The following is a 19483-nucleotide window of genomic DNA, read 5'->3' as shown; positions in this document are numbered from 1 at the left end:
TCATATTTTCTTCATGTTTCTCATCTCTACATATTGAAATGCCCAAGAGATTTTGAGAACACAAATAATGAATCGGGAAAAGATTTATGAACGTTTTGCTTAAGGTGTGTGATTGCCTTACATTCTAAGCTGTGATTTCCTTGGCATTCTATTGTGTGATTGCCTTAGGAGTTAGAAGACCAAGGTGTGACTGCCTTGGCATTGTATGGTGTGATTGCCTTGGAGATCTATCTTTATTCTCCTTCCCTATCCAAGGTATTTAACATTGTCAAATGTCAGTTTTTTCTTTGATTCCAATATCCTACTCTCAGTTGATTTCCAGTGTTATTCCATATGTGATCTTCCATTTTGTATATCCACAAGTTGCATGTGCTAGAATTCTCTTCTGCATCTTTCCATTATTTTTCTGCGCAAGGTTTTTTTGTTACTGTTATGGATTTATCTAGCCAGATCTGGATTATTATATTAATTGACAGTTCCTGTATTTTTCCAATCTTCTCAAAGTGACGTGAATAAACCCAACAAATCTAGAGTCAATCCTATTATGAACTCGAGCAAAACTGAGCCTATTTTTTGTCCAAATCTTGACCACAACCATGTCCATTCTTCTAAATTCAGTTACTGCAATCTTTTATCAAACATGCCTCCCATAGATGATCCTACGTCAAATGCTTTGCGTTGCGCAAGTGGAATTGCTTTCAAGGCTTTGATCATTTCCTAATTGGTGTCTCACCTATCTTTCTTCTAAAGTATTACCTATTTTGCATTTGAAAGCTACTGTTTAGCTTGTCACTTTTGTATTCTGTTTTATGTGCTAATAAAGTTACTTCTTGTGAGCATCACAACATATTCAGTATCATCAGAAGCATGTTATCCCAGTTTTTTATATTTTTCCAAGGGATTTATTTCTCTGTGCAAGCTATGGTCACCTATTTTCAGAATGCGCTTGCTTGTTTTACCATAAGTTTCAACTCCATACTGTTTAAATATTACCATTCAAAAAATAAAAATAAAAATAAAGATTAAATAAAGGCTAGTGATATTGGCACCACCATGTTTTTATAACTGCACAAAGTCGCTTGTCTTTTCTGTTTTAATTGGCTTCTGAAAGCTCTTTAGGAACTGTAATAACCTTCGGCAGCTTTTTAAATAATAAAAGATAAGATGAGTAAGTGCAAATATTAAAACATGGTAGTGCCAATATCATTTGTCTAAATAAATCTATATAGCAAGCTATTTTTAAATGTTTGTTGATTTTCCATGGCCCTGATCCACATTTTGTTTTCGCTTCTTTTTAACGGAATGGATATCCTCCATAGAAGAAAAACTAATGAATTTCATGTGGGTCCCACTCCAAAAGCAACATAATTTCAAGTATTAGGGGGTTGGTTGTTATTTACTACTTGCGCTTATATTGCAGAGCCACGGAAGATCTAACGGTTCAGAACATGGTGGACCCACCCAAAGGTCTTCAGCTCTAGCAGCCTTATCTTCTGCATTTAATCCGTCTGCTGGAGGAAAAACTGCAGCACCAAGATCTCGTGCTTCACCTGAAGGATCACAGAGAGCTGCTGCTGTAGCTGCTCTGTCCTCAGTTCTTACAGCCGAACAAAGGAAGGAAAAATCCGACTCCTCTCCCATACGGTTCAGCAGAAGTCCTTCCCCTCCCAATGCAACCGGTATGGAAAATATAATGATTAGGTTTCTTCCCTTTTATGTTATAGCTCATGGGTAGGAACAACATAATGGTATTAGTGTTCCTACACGATCGTGTAGATAAGTTATGGGATTAGTGTTCCTACACGATCGTGTAGACAAGTTATCTACACCATCGGCTTAAAACACAGTGGTCCCACATTGTTTGGGCGATCCAAACCATTCATTTGATAGGTCCTCACATAGATAGGGTGTGCCCAAAAAATCAACTCCATAAGATCATCCTAACCCTTCGAACTGTGGAGGTAAAAAATGGACAGATTTGTGAAGGTTTATACCCGTCCATTTTAACCTCCACAAATTGAAGGGTTGGAATGATCCTACGGAGCTGATTTTTCTGTCATGCCCTACCTATGTGAGGACCTATCAAATGAATGGTTTGCATCACCCAAACAATGTGGGCCCCCACTGTATTTTAAGCCGATGGAGTAGATAACTTATCTACACGATCGTGTAGGAACACTTCTCTCTCTCTCTCTCTCTCTCTCTCTATATATATATATATATATATATATATATATATATATATATATATATATATATATGAGGAAACTGTTGGTGAGCTTAAGCTCACCAAGCTTATGGTGCGCTTAAGCGCCCAATCACATGGGGGCCCACTTTGTTAGGATGATCCAAAGCATTCATTTGAAAGGCCCTTACATAGATGGGGGGTGTACCAAAAATCAGCTCTATAGAATCATCCTAACCCATCCATTTGTGGAGGTCAAAATGGACAGACCTTGTTTGTCCACAAATCTGCCCATTTTTGTCCTCCACAAATGGAGCGTTAGGATGATCCTATGGAGCTGATTTTTGGTACACCCCCTATCTACGATAGAGCCTTGCAAATGAATGGTTTGGATCACCATAGAAAATGTGGGACCCATGTGATTGGGCGCTTAAGCGCACCAACAGTTTCCTCTCTCTCTCTCTCTCTCTCTCTCTATATATATATATATATATATATATATATATATATATATATATATATATATATATGAGAATAGAGTTCCTAAGGTGTCACCTCATATAGCTTATATGAGGTGGCGGTTAAAAACATAAGGGGCCCACTTTGTTTGGATGATCCAAAGCATTCATTTGATAGGCCCTCACATAGATAGGGTGTGCCCAAAAAATTAACTTCAGGTCCGTAGGATCATCCTAACCCTTCCATTTGTGGAGGTTGAAATGGATGGGTATAAACCTCCATAAATCTGCTCATTTTTAACCTCCATAAATGAAAGGGTTAGGATGATCCTATGGACCTGATTTTTTGTAGGCACCATATCCATCTAAGGGCCTTTCAAATGAGTGGTTTGGATCACCCCAAAAATGTGGGCCCCTTATGTTTTGTGAGCGCCACCTCATATAAGGGGCACGTGCGATGCAACACAACATCAATAGGTAATGCCCGTAAATTATTCCCATAGGCTGATCCTAGCCCTCCAATCTATAGAGGTTTCCATAATTAAAAAAGCATAAAGGAGGGGGATAGGATTGAAATTATGTGGTTTTAATGGGTGCCTTTGTTAAAAAGCATAAAGGAGGGGGTAGGATTGAAAATATGTGGGCTGAATTGGTGCCTTTGTTAAAAAAAGTCAAAAAAAGTGATGTGTAATTCTCATAGAATTTTGGGAGAAATTCAAATAATTCTCTCCTTTTCTCTTTTGCTATATATATATATATATATATATATATAGAGAGAGAGAGAGAGAGAGAGAGAGAGAGAGAGAGAGTATAGTTCCTAAGGTGTCACCTCATATAGCTTATATGAGGTGGCGCTCACAAAACATAAGGGGCCCACATCTTTGGTGTGATCCAAACCACTCATTTGAAAGGCCCTTAGATGGATATGGTGCCTACAAAAAATCAGGTCCATAGGATCGTCCTAACCCTTCCATTTATGGAGGTTAAAAATGGGCAGATTTATGGAGGTTTATACCCATCCATTTCAACCTCCACAAATGGAAGGGTTAGGATGATCCTATGAAGTCAAATTTTTGGGCACACCCTATCTATGTGAGGGCCTATCAAATGAATGCTTTGGATCATCCAAACAAAGTGGGGCCCTTATGTTTTTAAGCGCCACCTCATATAAGCTATATGAGGTGACACCTTAGGAATTCTATTCTCATATGAGGTTAAAAATGGAGTTCCTAAGGTATCACCTCATATAGCTTATATGAGGTGGCGCTCACAAAACATAAGTGGCCCACATTTTTGGGGTGATCCAAACCACTCATTTGAAAGGCCGTTAGATGGATATGGTGCCTACAAAAAATCAAGTCCATAGGATCATCCTAACCCTTCCATTTATGGAGGTTAAAAATGGGCAGATTTATGGAGGTTTATACCCATCCATTTTAACCTCCACAAATGAAAGGGTTAGGATGATCTTATGAAGTTAATGTTTGGGCACACCCTATCTATGTGAGGGCCTATCAAATGAATGCTTTGGATCATCCAAACAAAGTGGGCCCCTTATGTTTTTAAGCGCCACCTCATATAAGCTATATGAGGTGACACCTTAGGAACTCTATTCTCATATATATATATATATATATATATATAGTGTTCCTGCGCAGCTGCTCAGATAGCTTATCTGAGCAGTTGCTTCAAAAACTCATGTGGCCCACATTTTTGGGGTGATCCAAAGAATTCATTTGAAAGGCCCTTCCATGGATAGAGTGTGTACCAAAAATCAGCCCTATAGGATTATTCTAACCTAATCAAAGGTGGAGGGGAAAATGGACAGACACTGTTTATGAACATTTTTTCCCTCCACAAATGGCTGGGTTAGGATGATCCTAAAGGGCTCAGTTTTGGTACACACCCTATCCATGGAAGGGCCTTCCAAATAAATGCTTTGGATCACCCCAAAATTGTGGGGCCACATGAGTTTTTGAAGCAGCTGCTCAAATAAGCTTATCTGAGCTTGAGCTAAAAAACAAATGTGGCCCCACATTTTTGGGGTGATCCAAAGCATTCATTTGGAAGGCCCTTTGATGGATAGGGTGTGTACCAAAAATCAGCCCTATAGGATCATCCTAACCCTGCCATTTGTGAAGGGAAAAAATGGGCTGAAACATGGACACACAGTGTCTATCCATTTTCCCCTCGACCTTTGATTGGGTTAGGATGATCCTATTGATTTGATTTTTGGTACACACCCTATCCATGAATTCTTTGGCGTGATCCAAAGAATTCATTTGAAAGGCCCTTCCATGGATAGGGTGTGTACCAAAAATCTGCCCTATAGGATCATCCTACCCTAATCAAAGGTAGAGGGGAAAATGGACACACTGTTTCTGAACATTTTTTCCTCCAAGAATGGCAGGGTTAGGATGATTAGGGGTGGTTATTCGGTTTAAACCGAACCGAATAGACCGAAATTTGGTAACCGAAATAATTTCGGTTACCAAATTTCGGTAACCGAAACCGAACCGAATAAAAATTCGGTTATAACCGAATAATCGAATTGTGGGAGAAAAAGAGGGAAAAAATCAAAATATCAGTTTGGATCGGAGGGCTAGGATCATCCGATCGAAATGATTTTTTGAGCACAACCTAATTAAGTTGTGATCAATCAAATGGACGGTTTGATCATTCTACGGAGTGCACACATAGCACTTTTTTTTGGAAAAAATGGTTTTCATCCATAATCTCGGTTATTCGGTTAACCGAATTTGTTTTTGAGAAAACCGAAACCGAATAACCGAATTTCCAAAAAAAAAAACCGAAACCGAACCGAAAAGAAAAAAACCGAACCGAACCGACCAATTCTGTTCGGTTCGGTTCGGTTCGGTTATTCGATTTTAACCGAATAATGCTCACCCCTAAGGATGATCCTAAGGGGCTCATCTTTGGTACACACCCTATCCATGGAAGGGCCTTCCAAATAAATGCTTTGGATCACCCAAAAAATGTGGGGCCACATGAGTTTTTGAAGCAGCTGCTCAAATAAGCTTATCTGAGCTTGAGCTAAAAAACAAATGTGGCCTGCATTTTTGGGGTGATCCAAAGCATTCATTTGGAAGGCCCTTCCATGGATAGGATGTGTACCAAAAATCAGCCCTATAGGATCATCCTAACCCTGCCATTTGTGGAGAGAAAAAATGGGCTGAAACACGGACACACAATGTCTATCCACTTTCCCCTCAACCTTTGATTGGGTTAGGATGATCCTATTGATTTGATTTTTGGTACACATCCTATCCATGGAAGGGCCTTCCAATTGAATGCTTTGGATGCCCCAAAAAATGTGGGGCCACATGTGTAAGCTCGGATAAGCTTATCTGAGCTCGAGCTCAGGAACACTTTCCTCTCTCTCTCTCTCTATATATATATATATATATATATATATATATATATATATATATATATATATATATATATATATATATATATATATATATATATATATATATATATAGAGAGAGAGAGAGAGAGAGAGAGAGAGAGAGAGAGAGAGAGAGAGAGAGAACATTTCCTACACACTTGTGTAGGTAAGTTACCTACACACTACCTTAAAATACAGTGGGGGCCCACATTGTTTGGGTGATCCAAACAATTCATTTGAATGGTCCTCACATAGATAGGGTGTCCACAAAAAATCAGATCCATAGGATCATCCCAACCCTACGATTTGTGGAGGTAAAATGGACGTGTATAAACCTTCACAAATTAGTCCATTTTTTGCCTCCATAGTTTGAATGGTTAGGATGATCATATGGATCTGATTTTTTGTGGACACCCTATCTATGTGAGGACCATTCAAATGAATTGTTTGGATCACCCAAACAATGTGGGCCCCCACTGTATTTTAAGGTAGTGTGTAGGTAACTTACCTACACAAGTGTGTAGGAAATGTTCTCTCATATATATATATATATATATATATATATATATATATATATATATGAGGAAAGTGTTTCTACTCGGCCGAGTAGAAACACTTTCCTCTATATGTCAGGTGCATAAAAAATGTCTCTATCTATCTAAAAGTGTCGTTTGCATTATTGATTTCTCAGATTGAATACCACCCAACCAAAATTTATACAAATCTTACATGAACTATCTTCCAACACTATGAAAATCATGGGTACTTCTATTGTCGTATTAAAATGCATTATATTTGCATTATGGACTTACTGATATTTTTAAATCATTGTTGCTAGAATTTGTTGACCTTTACCATGGTCATCTAAAAAAATAGTATGATCAACATTTGTGAGAGACACCTGCTTCTAGAAACTAAAAAAATGTACTATTTTTCATACCGTAGGGCAATTCACTTTTGTGTTTCAGTACTTGTGAAATAGGTCATGAGTAGTTGTGTAAACGAGCCGAGCCGAGCTTGGCCCAGCTCGGCTCGGCTCGTTAAGCTCAAAAGCTCGGCTCGGCTCGGCCAGGCTCACGAGCGGCTCGCGAGCCTTAGCCTTCCCGAGCGGCTTGCGAGCCTTAGCCTTCCCGAGCTTGGGTTATATTAAGGTCAATGATACATTCACACCCTCATCTTCCTTGGACAACTCTATCTAGTGTAATTTGACTACTCTTTTTACACCACGGGGGGTGGTCCAAGTAACAAATGGGGTACCAAAAAAGAAGTGACATATTTTGCCTCCTCCTTTCACTCCCTGGACAACCCTTTTAGTATATAAATTAATATATAATATATATTTAAATATATTAAATCCTTAACGAGCTGAGCCGAGCCGAGCCTAGCCTAGCTCGGGCTTGGCTCGTTAAGGATTCGAGTTGAGCTCGAGCATAGCTTTTACCGAGCCGAGCTCGGAGCTCGCTCGAGCCAAAATTGACACCCTTAGTCATGAGAGTCATATGTTGTCTGTCTATCTTCTCCCGGGAAGAAATTCGGTTAGTAAAGATCCTCAGGAAATGTAGTTACCACTGTTATATAAATATTTTCAGCCATTTTTTAAAAGTCGAATACAGACTTTACTTTTTCTTTGTCTATTAAGAGACTATTCATAACCCATTTCAGATGAGGCAAAGAGTGAAAACACTCACTCTGAGGTGGAGAATTCGCAAAAAGTTCAAGATATCAAGGGGATCATTGAGGGAGTATCCATATCAGAAAGCAATGGTGAAGATTCCTCGTTGGAGGATGCACAATTAGACAAGAATGGGAGCGAAACTACATTCAGTTATGAATGTGTGAAATCCAAGTCCACAAATCCAGCCAGCGGAATTGATTACAAGCGAAGAGAGGTATTCAATTTTTATTACTTTACCAGCTTCATTTTCCCGACGGTGTGTTAGTTGATTAACTTTGGTGGGAAAGGAAAAAATATTACCTGGCAAAACGAATGGAAAATGAATAAAAAAACGGTCATTTTGTTGTCAAGAAAAAGAAAAGAATCCATGCCCAAAAATATTGTTGTAATGGAAAATGAATAAAAAATGGTCGTTTTGTTGTCAGGAAAAGGAAAGGAATCCAAGACCAAAAGTTGTTTTCCTTTTCCTAAGCTCAAAATCATTTTCTCACAGCAAGATTTTGAAAGCTAAAAATTATGCCCAACTTTCCCTCCATGTCATTTTCTTACGCCACTGAAGTGGCCCAACAATACATCCGAAGTTCTGTCTTTTAGCCTAAAAGCAATCCTTTCCAGTGGAATCCATTAGAAAGTGCAGCAACTGAACACACACTACAAATGTTTTATAGCCCAGTTACATCTACATCAAAATAAAAAAGAAGAAACCGATGATGGGCAAAACCTTTTTCATGTGGACTAATCTTATCTCATTAATTTTTTTCATAGGCTTATCTCTCTGAGACGGAGTTCCAGACCGTATTGGGGATGACTAAAGAGGCATTCTATAGACAGCCCAAGTGGAAACAAGACATGCAGAAAAAGAAGGTGGATCTCTTCTAGAATGGTGTATTCAAGTGAAGGAATGGCTATTTGGTACCCATTCCTTTTTCATTTCTTATTCCTTGATGGCTTTTGGTTGAGAAAAATATGGTGGTTTGTTCTAGTTTGCTCTTTCTCCATGATGAAAACTGCTGTTGGTAATGCCTTATTTCATTTTTCTTCTTTTATTGTTAGTAGGTCATTCTTTGATTTGTATGAGAGTGAATCCCATCTCCATTGCTCACTGGATTTGCCTTATTTTTAGTGTATTTATTATAGGAATAGTAGGTCTGTATGGTGTAAGTTTGATGATGGATTAGGTGTATATTGTATTAGTTTTTTATATAAAATATATACATTCAATGTAAGGTTGATCTCTGCTACCTTTTCTTTGTGCCTTAATTGATAAGATTGTTTGTTCCATTGATCAACTGGCCACAACTTGATAGGATGATCCCAACCCTTGATCCATCAATCCTTGCTTAGGGTTGGGCCCAGAAAAGCTAGACTGTTGAATTTTGTAGGTTTTATCTTAAAGATTGGATTGCTGCTCGTCATGGGGCAAGGACATCAAACGCCTTATTATAGTTTACAAGACCAATGGTCTTGATTGCACATACATGTATCTGTGTGAGATCCAAAAACTGATTGGTTGAATTGATACATGCAAAATTATAGTGCAGAATTGCTCTGCATGTATGGAGTGGCAAGGGGAGTGGTTGTTTAGGAGAAATTTTCATCGTTGGGTCGTTGGGTCTGTTTGGATGCACATAACTTAGAAATAGAAGGGAAGTAATATGGATTCACATATCTTTACTTTCCTTTTTCTCTTGATTTGAGAGGAAAGTCAAACAGTGCAAAAGGGCTTCTATTTGAAATTTTTACAAAACGGGAAATGATATTACACAGCCAACTGTTACTGTGAGAATGTTTCACGCTTGGGGATAAATCCACCCCTTTAACGTTTTTCTTTGTCTTTAAAGGAACGTATAACGTTGGGGGTGATTTTATCAGTCGGAAGAGGGGGGGATATCATTTCACTTACGAAAAAAAACAATGTCTGACAATGTGAATAGTAAGGGGCCATTTGGATACGCGGGTTTTAGAATCTTGGATTTCCTCCAAATCATGGTTGGGAGAGAAGGAGACCAGCCGTCGTTTTCTGTTTTCTCGCCCTTCTTTCCGTTGTCAAAAGACCAGGAGATCATCATATGTTTCCAGGTTTCAGGTTTCAGAAATCTCAGGATGTGGTAGAGATTTCTAAAACCTAGATTTCTTACTCAAAATCCAAGATTCTAAAGAGAAGTGAAGCAATAGGTCTCCTTATTCTCTCTTCTCCCAATTACGATTTTGAGGATATCCATGATTCTAAAATCCATGTATCCAAACAGCCCCTAAATGGCATATAAAATTAGGATTTGTAAAATATGTAATTTTGCTTTCCCACATTTTAGTCCATCCAAACAGACCGAAGGGTTTGTGGAAAAGGAGAAAACTAGCGAGAATCCAGTTATTCTTGATTTCTCTAATGCTGCTACCAAATAGACACCTCAAGGCCATATGTGGATTTTAAGAAAAACATTTATGGCGGAAAATTTTTCTTTCCTCATGAAAATGTTATGATTATGGTTAATTTAGAGGAATATCATTATAAGTTGAAGGTACATCATATAATATAATATAATATATATGTAAAACATAATCCTGGACGACGTGGGTGCGCCACGTGGCATGCCAAAACTCTCTCTATGAGGTGATATATTTGGATTGTAGAAAAAATCTCACCATAACCCACGTTTTCAGAAAAATTGTTTCTATTACTCAATATCCCATATACTATCAAAATTGTTTCTATTTATTGGAGAAAAAATCTCCACTACGTCCCATGATTTTAGCAAAATTGTTTCTATCTCTCAATATCTTAGGTATATTTGAAAAAATTTGGCTAATTATTTAGTTTTTGCCCCGTGCATCTCACGGGTTGTCCACTAGTATAAATAGAAATTGAATAGTGTTGGGGTTCAACTAATATTTGTTGGTGTGTAAAAAAAAAAAGTGGAAATCTTATCAATATTTTTCCTTTCCAAAATTTTTCAGAGATTTCATGTGGTCAAATAGGGCCTAATTGACTCACACCATCGTAGTAGGCCCATGTTGGAATGTTTATGAACCAAATCATGTGTTCTAGACTTTTTTTTTGGGCCCCTAGGTGGAAATTGGACTTCCCATATGTGAGCTCAGTCCAAACATGAAGCATATTGATTGTGTAAGACATAGGCCATGTTCTAAATGACTAATAATACTTCGTGCTAACATGGATGGGAAGAAATGAGAAAAAAATAAGATAAAGTGCTTGTTATTTTGGGTGTAGTTTTAGGATTTAAAAAAAGGTAGAGGAAAATGAAATTTCAAACCCTTTGCCCAGCATTTTTCACCCCCTTTTGTTTGTCCTTTTCTGAAAATGACTTCAATTTTAGGAAAAAGGTGATGCAAACATTGAGAAAAGACAAACAAATGGGGTGAGAAGATGAAAAGAGGGCGGAGAAGTATTGTTAGTTTATCAATGCGTCGATACAGACTACCCTACATAAGAGGAGGAATCCTCACTAAGGGCCCATTTGGCTGGTAGGAAAAGCCTTTGTGGGAAAAGCCTTTACTCTTCCATTCCTTTCCAAGGAAATCTTTTTCGTCGTTCGGTACACCAAAGCTGAAATAGATCGCTTCTTCCAAGAAAGATATACATCCCGTTTGGATGCATATTATTTGGAAAAGATATATGAGAACATCGACTAATCCATGGTGAATGGGCCCCACATGTATAATAATGAGTTATATATAATTTGAGGAATGATAGATACAATGGAGCCCTGCATAAAGAGCCGCAAAAGGGCTCGTGATTGGATCCACGTCATCAAATGTAACTGCTTTTTCTTTTTCAACCAATTTTAAAATGTAACTGAAAATGACGTGGATCCAATGAATAGCCCTTTCGCCACTCTTTATGCAAGGGCTCCCTTGTATCTATCATTGCTCGTATAATTTTGTCCAATATATAAAAGTATATACTTGTGTAAAAATATTATTTGTGACAAAATTAATTATAAAAAACCCAATAATTACTCTAATATAAAAGATCTTTAGTGCACAAAAATCTTTGAGTTCATACTTAAATCTAAAAAAAAAATTATTACTATTTTTTCCTTATTTGTTTTTGAATTTTTTTTACCATTTATTTATAATCAATGACATAAAAATAATCAAGTGAATTATTAAAATCATATATGAGATTATTAAATTGTATTGTAGCAGATAAACTCATAATACACATATACTTACAGATGGGAATGCAAGTCTCGGTCTTTTTTTAGTTTTCTCCAATATCTGAAGTTTTAAGGAACTTTTAGCATGTAAAATTCCTTTGAAAAGAAATAAAATAGAATATTAGAAAGTAGTGCTGGAAAAAATTGCTTATTAAATGATAAATTACTCTTTTTTAAGACATTGAAGATGATACCTCTCCCTCTTACACTTACAAAATCTGAAAAGAGAAAATAAATTGAACTTTATCCTTCTTGGGTTAGAAAATAAGGAGTTTCGATGGCATTCTTATATTTACTTCTCTATTTTGGCTCCAATGGCATGAATGAACAACAAAGATAAATTATTGTCCTATTTGATTGATCACACTATCAAAGTTTATTCCATCATTCTAAATTGTAGTGCATGCAATTGTTGCCCCATCCCCTAATTGGTTGAATACATCATGCAATGGGCCATCGTATACATGACTAATAGAAGAGTGGCTCGCCCATTGTGGATGATATAACCTAAAACCAGTAGCTTTGTACAATATGCCCATTTGATAATTGAACTTGAACGTTAATATCCTTTTCTAACTATCACTTTAAAAGTCATTGAGAGAACATTGGTATTATTGACTTGTACAACTTTCTAGTATTTTTCATCTCCATAATAGCTTAGTAAAGGAAGGGTTTAGATCACCCTAATGCCTTCTAACAATGTAGTGATATCTTTTTGCACCTCTCAAAGTCTTGATTGATTGACTCATTTCATGTTTGTTTCATAAGAAGAGTATGTTGGTGCAAATAGGGGAAACTATAAAATGGAAAAAATGCAATAATATAATCTTAGAGAAAAGTGAAAAGGCCAAACCGTGAATAGATAATCCTCAATAACTGTAGAGCTGTTGTACGTCATCGAATGCTTTGCTTAAGACGTTATTCGGCCCTATTCTGGTGCAAAGATCTGACAACCGAACCGTCTCCAGGAACAACAACTAAGTATTAGTGTGCACCTACCAAACACTTTGAAGTCAAAGCTTCGAGTCTCTCTAGTTAAGCAAATCGGGCTCTACAAAACACTTTGAGGCTTCTTGTGTAGATCTTAATCTCACACAAAAATGGTAGAACAAATCACACCAAAAGACTTATGGGACAAACCCTTGGTTGGCTTTTCCTTTCGCACACCACAACAATGGTAGAGAACTTTCTCTTCTCTCTTTTCTCTCTTAATAGAAGCTAGCCAAGAGTCTCTTCATTATTTTGGAATCACCCTTAATGAGAGCACTCAAGGCATTCAACTAAAATGAGAAAACCAAAGAGTCACCATTAATGGAATACAAAGAGTCACCAAGAAAGGCTAACTCTTTTGTCCTTTTGTGAATGACTCTTGGAGTACCAAGGAATATGAAAAGCCACCTTAAAGCCTCAGCCCAATCTTTAATATTTGAAACTTAATTGGATTAAAAACTCCAACAATCTCCCACAATTTTCAAATCATCACAAACTCAGAGAGCTCTAGTCACATTGTGCATGATGAAAATGTCTGAAGAATTGAATTTCCAAATAGATTATCTGAATTGTAGTGTAAGTACATGGTGGACTTAGCCTTGAACCTGCACCTTTCTACTTTTCAATAATCACACATGACGAGATTCATAGTACGTGTGTATAGTGGACTAAGCCATGAACTAACACATGTGGACCCCGATCAGAGAGAGGCGCGGTGAGGGACGTGCCCCACGCGCTAGCTAGTCTCAGGATCATCCACGTGAATGGAGAGCTCTACCAAGGAACTCTCGAAAGAAGTGCCCCTCACAGCATGAGTGGAGATACAAAGGGTGAGATACCTCTCGATTCGGGGACTAGCCCAGATTCGAGGCGTACCTTAAACAAAGAAGAGTCGCCATCCAAGGAAGTGGGCCAAGGATCCCATACTATGCTCTGTTGCAACGGATAACCAGAGATATAAAAGAAGGTTCGTGCCTGGTTACGAATTCGGAAGGTCCAAAGAGCACCTCGTCCGCCCAAGTGCAAGCATCTGGTCTCTTATGCCATTTATTTAATAATTTTGAAGAGTTTTGGGCGAAAGTCATATGAAATGGGAACGAATATCTCCAAGAAGACGTCTATCTAATCATGCATGTCTCGGAGATGAATAATAAGCACACCTAAAAGAAATGAAATAAGTGTCGCCTAAGAATAACTAGGTTATGAGTGTCATACCTAATTGGTTTCTGAGTTCTGGTGTGCAAACACATGCATGCTACAGCTAAAGGTATAGGATCTGTACATGAAAGTAAGAAAACACAGCAAAACACACACTTCAATTCTATACATGACTGGACAAAATGAGTCCTAACTCTAATGTGACCTGACTCGGACCAAGATGGCCGTCCATCCCAGCTGCTCTACGTATCCCGGCCTCGGGAAGAATCGGAGTCAACGTAGTTCAATGACCTGTTCTAAACTACGATGCCTAACCATCTAGAACCGCTATCCTAGACTCGATCCACTAGACTCGACTGATTTTTAAAGTTTTTTTTTTTTGTACAATTGCTTAAGTTCATGTGAATTGTAATTTTTAGGACTCTCTATATGCCCTAACTAATGCAAGTTGATTAGCCTTAAGCTAATGCAGGTGGGCCCTATACCCTATGTGTAACTAGGCCGTGCAACCTAATGAAAACCATGGGCTGACTATATGCTTCCTAGTCTAGCCATCGGTTTGACTAAGTGTCTAACCGATCAACTTGAGGCCTCCTAACTCTAGGGACACTCACGCGACGGGGCACACCATATCAACAAATCAGGACAGACTCCTAACTCTAAAACACCCTAAATATCTAGGACAGACTCATAACTCTAGAGGAAGATCTTTTTGAAAAGGTTTTGAAGAGTTTTTGCATTTTTTTGGAGGTTTGAAATGTTTATTTTTGAAAGTTTGGCTGGACCTGGGATGTGGATCCCAAGCTGCACTACGTACCTCGTGAAAGAGGATCAAGCCAACGTAGTTCGGAAATGATTTTCCTAACTACTCCTAAATGACTCAAGATTTTTGGTTTTTGATGTTTTTGGAATTTTTGACACAAGAGGACAGAATCTTATCATCATAAGGGCAGGACTGACTCCTGATATCCCACAAAGGTTGGACAGCATCCTATGCTTTGCGGGGGAAAAGAACAGAAACACAGCTCTGCAAGGGTTGGACAGCATCCTATACCTTGCAAGAGCGGATAGAAGAACATGATCTGATGAAAGGTTGGAAAGAATCTTAACCCCTGATGATGATAGAATTTGATTCTTGAACAAGATGACTGACTCTCTAGACTAAGGACAGGTTCCTATGCTAGTGGACTATCAAACTAAGATAAAGCTCACAAGTAATAAGGAAAAAGAGACCTTGTGCATATTTGGTAAAGGTAAAACACCCAGCCGGGCCGGACAGCTACCTAGCCCTAGGGTGCAACAAATGTGCAACCCAATACCCATAAGGGTAGGGGTATGTTGCCAAGCCGAGTAAGGTGTTCTCCCAAAATCAAATGACGCACAAAGAGGAGGTTTAGTAAGAGAATGAGACTGGGTAAGTCTCTTAGACACAAAGGTAGGATAGAGAAAATTGCTAACGAGACTAGGCAAGTCTCCTAGGATGGGCTTGGGCTATCACCTTCATCGCCCTGGCGATGAATAGAAGGATCTAATGACTTGAGGCTATCTTTATAAAAGACAAAAGAAAGAGGGATATTACATAGACTAAGTAAGTCCCCGTAAAGGATGGGCTTGGGATAACTCCTTCATCGCCCTTGCAATGAGAGGGGATTCTAGTATCTAAAGAAAATTAACAGAAATCTATAAGACTGTGTTAGTCTATCAAAAAGAGAAGAAAAGGCTACCAGATAATTGCAAATTCCATTCTATTCTTATAAAAATAAATCAAATGCTAAGCAAAGAAGAATTTTCAATAAAAAATCTATAGCAATCATAAAATGATAAACAACATTAATTAGTCCAGACCAGCCGCTGGATAGCCTAATAAAGTAAAAGAAAACAATATCAAACACTTCTATGCCCAACCACAAACACCACCCCAATATGGGGATGAAATCAGATGATGCTAAAGTAATCATCTGATATCATATACACATGATAATATTTCTATATCCCGCCTTGAAATCAGACAGTACTCATGTCGATAATATCGAATAGAGTAGTCATCTGATCTCCTTCTTCCTATTAAACAATTTATTTAAATAAAAAGGAATGAGTATAATAAGCTTTGAGATAATCTCACCTGAACAATCCATTTATTACCGTCTTCGAACCCTAACTCAAAGCTTAGTATGAAAGAGAAGTATTAAATTTATAAGTACTGGACTATAGGCTTAATTTTGGAAATCCTTATCGAAATCTTCTCAAATTTTATTTCAAAGTACTCTTTATTCAGTTTTTTTTTTATAGATTTTCAAAGGAAAATGATCAAATTATAGCATCTTAACATAATTTTTTGAGAATCTGGTTAAGAAAAGATTAAACTGTTGAATCTGAGTTCCAATTAAAAAAAAAAAAAATTTCAAAATCAAAACTAAAAATCTAAAGAGTTAAAATCTCAAATCCAAAGCTATTAAGATCAAATCTCAGATTTGGAGCATAAACTGGAGCATTCAAATCCACAAGAATCTAAGATCCAAGAATATTCAGAAGACAAGTTTAAAATAAAAGAAAGCTCTTGAATAATCATCATGATGCACAGAATACATAATCAGATTACTACTTTATCTCTTCAAAATGAAATTACCAGAGTATATGGCTGATGGCGATTTTCTGAAATTAACAACGCTTGTACAAGAATGAGATAAATGGAAAATACATTCTGAAACATGACATGCATTTGATCTTTAAATTTCAACAATGAGGTAGTGTACCGACAATTAACTGGTGATTTTAATTTAGAATGAAACTCTTCACAGAATAACCTGAGTAATCATTTTATCTTATATCCAAAGTAATACTTGAGGCATATCCGAGAATTGAGCATGAATTAAGAGATGAAATGCTAAGTGGAAACAACGCTTAAGTTGAAAATTAATCTAAAAAATGTGTACATTAACATAAGCAAAGTCTAATCGATCTATAGAAATCACACAAACATGCAAAATTCTAAGGAACTTGGCAATGCACAGACCAGATCAAGTTTTATAGAGAAAATAAACAATTCAGAGGCAATAAAAGCTAGATTTGAATCTTCTTTCAATTTAACAAGACTTTTCAAAGGAAAAGAGATAACAGAAGCATGCATGTATAGAAATTCCAACAACAAATTGAAATAATCAATAGTCCATCAAGTTTTAATGAAAATTAAGGATGATAAGCATTGAAGACAAACCTACTGAAAATGTTGATGACTATGGGAGGTAGATCTTACCCAAAAAATGCAATGACAAGGTGGAAATGGCAACCGGCCAGAGAGATCACCTGAATACCCGACAAATCAACTGGAGAGGAAGGCTTTTCTCTCTAACTTCTCTAATCTCTGCAATTCCTCTCCTCTGTTACGAAAATGAGATTCCCCTTTTTACAGATCTAAGATTTTAAGAACTTTAGCTAGGGTTTGTAATGATTGAGAGTAAAATAGATTTGGAGAAAAAGAAGATAGCAAAGAAATTGATCCGAGGTTGCTATTGGCCGAAACTCCAACAGATTTGCCGGAAAAAATCAAACGGAGAAGAAGAAGAGGTTAGGGTTTCGAAAGGGACAAAAGAAAACCGAAAAATCAAAATCTGTGTGAAGAGTGAGCATTCGCACAAAGAGGACGTATTTGCCGGAGATCAAGCTCGCCAAAAACATGGAATCTGGTCGGAGAAAAAGGAAAAAAAAAAAAAGCTAGGGTTTAAAAGTTTTAGATCTGAGATTTAGGGTTTGAAATTTGGGGAAAACCTCCAAGATGCTTGCTGTAGAAGGTGAATCGGCTAGAGAAATGACCGGAATCCGATCGGATCGTAGCTTGCCGGAGATGAGGAAGATGCGCGACTCTCAGATCCCCTTTCTCTCTCTCTGTGCGAATTTCTCTCCTCTCCCCCTTTCACTCTCTCTTTGTATATCTCTCAATCTTCCTCTTGCTATGTGTAGATCTTGCCGGAGCTTCGGCAATCCCACCGGAAAAGGTCGATCGGAGAAGAAGAAGGTAGGCGACCAGGACATGGCCGGAATCCGGCAATGGTGCGATCGGAGAAGATGAAATGAGGGAAAATCAAGGAAGGCTAATGGACAGATCTCCGGTGAGTTCGTCGGAGAAGGACAGATTGATCGGAGAAGATCGGAAGAAATGGGTTTGGTTTTTCATATTTGGGGATTTCTCTCTTTCGAACGAATTTTTTTTTAGAAAAAAATGAATTCCTCTGTTTGTAACGAAAAACAGGTTTTATATAAGAAAAAGCTAAATTCGCACCCCCTCTATTATCTTGGACAGCCCCATCTAGGATAATCCACCCCCCTTTTGCCGGTTTATACTAAGGCATTCCCTCGGCTCGTTTACCAGGCAAATGCACTCGGATTTCGACGAAAATTTACAGGGACCTAGCTGGGACCTTGACCTAGCTAAGGGTGGAGTTTGGGATCCTAGCTGATTGATTTGGTTGGATTTTTGCTCAAACACGGGAGGCTCAAGGTACGGTCAAAATGGGGTGTCTACAACACACTACTCACAAGCTTGCCTGAAACAAATAGCACACACAGTGCTTGTCCTGGTTCTGCGAGGGCTCTAGGAGTACGTGTAATGACTGTGATTGACCTCTTCTTTGAAAACCCTAAGAGTTAGGCCATTGGATCAGTAGATCTTATTTTCGAGGGTGGGGATCAACGATCCATCGTTGATCAACCCTTGATCCTAGATTTTTATCACTCTTTTCCCTTTGATTTGCTTTGATCCATTGATCTTAGAATCAATGGCTATTGAAAGTTATAACTAAATTCCCTAAATGAGAGAAGAATATAAGACTTGTTGTAAAAAGAAATTCCGCGGAAAATATCACTTAAAACATGGAAAAACAAAAAAAAATAAAAGTTACGGGAAGAAACCCACGTTTTCCCTGCTTACACTCCTAATTTGACTGTGGGCTTACTTATAGTAAATAATTAATTTTTTAAACGATCCCCAAATATCTGGAAAGAAGTGAATCCTAGTTATTTTAGGATTGTAACAACCCACAAATTTGAAAAGATATGATAAACCAATGAGAAAATTTAATGAAGCAAATAAAAAGGAAACAAATTAAGCAAATTGTGGGAGATCCACGATTTCTCCCACAAGGGGAATTGTGCGCACAACTCCACTAAAAAGTTGTGCGCATATTCCATAAAAAAAATTGGAGTCGGTCCCATTTATTTGTTATAATCTTTAATTCAAATCAAATTAATATCCTCTTAATAAGATCCTTTGTTTTAAGCGGCCATTGGAAACTTGCCACATACGAAGGAGATAAGAGTAAGGAAACTAGCAAATCTTACTTTAAGTATCCCAATTTAAAAAAAGGAGAGAGAACAAACTCTCCAAATTAAGATCTAAATTAGCATAAACCAATAGAAAAGAGACAAATAGAT

General features: G+C 37.7%; 1 protein-coding gene across 2 annotated transcripts in view; it reads left to right on the top strand.

Annotated features, from left to right (window-relative positions):
- LOC143888862 (villin-3-like) overlaps positions 1 to 8971 on the top strand; it is a 47255-nt gene extending 38284 nt beyond the window's left edge. For both annotated transcript variants that reach the window (XM_077393277.1, XM_077393308.1), the window contains 3 exons: positions 1421 to 1679; positions 7718 to 7944; positions 8496 to 8971. In XM_077393277.1, the coding sequence (XP_077249392.1) occupies positions 1421 to 1679; positions 7718 to 7944; positions 8496 to 8609 (600 nt within the window). In that variant the 3' untranslated portion in view covers positions 8610 to 8971. The remainder of the gene's footprint in view (positions 1 to 1420; positions 1680 to 7717; positions 7945 to 8495) is intronic.
- The last annotated feature ends 10512 nt before the right edge of the window (positions 8972 to 19483 follow it).

Source organism: Tasmannia lanceolata, unplaced genomic scaffold (genome assembly GCF_043159265.1).
Source record: "Tasmannia lanceolata isolate RefF3 unplaced genomic scaffold, GAP_Taslan_0.1 ptg000002l, whole genome shotgun sequence".
In the NCBI taxonomy this organism is placed as follows: Eukaryota; Viridiplantae; Streptophyta; class Magnoliopsida; order Canellales; family Winteraceae; genus Tasmannia; species Tasmannia lanceolata.
The sequence above is the reverse complement of the archived record's forward strand: the minus strand, read 5'-3'. Positions and strand labels throughout refer to the sequence as shown.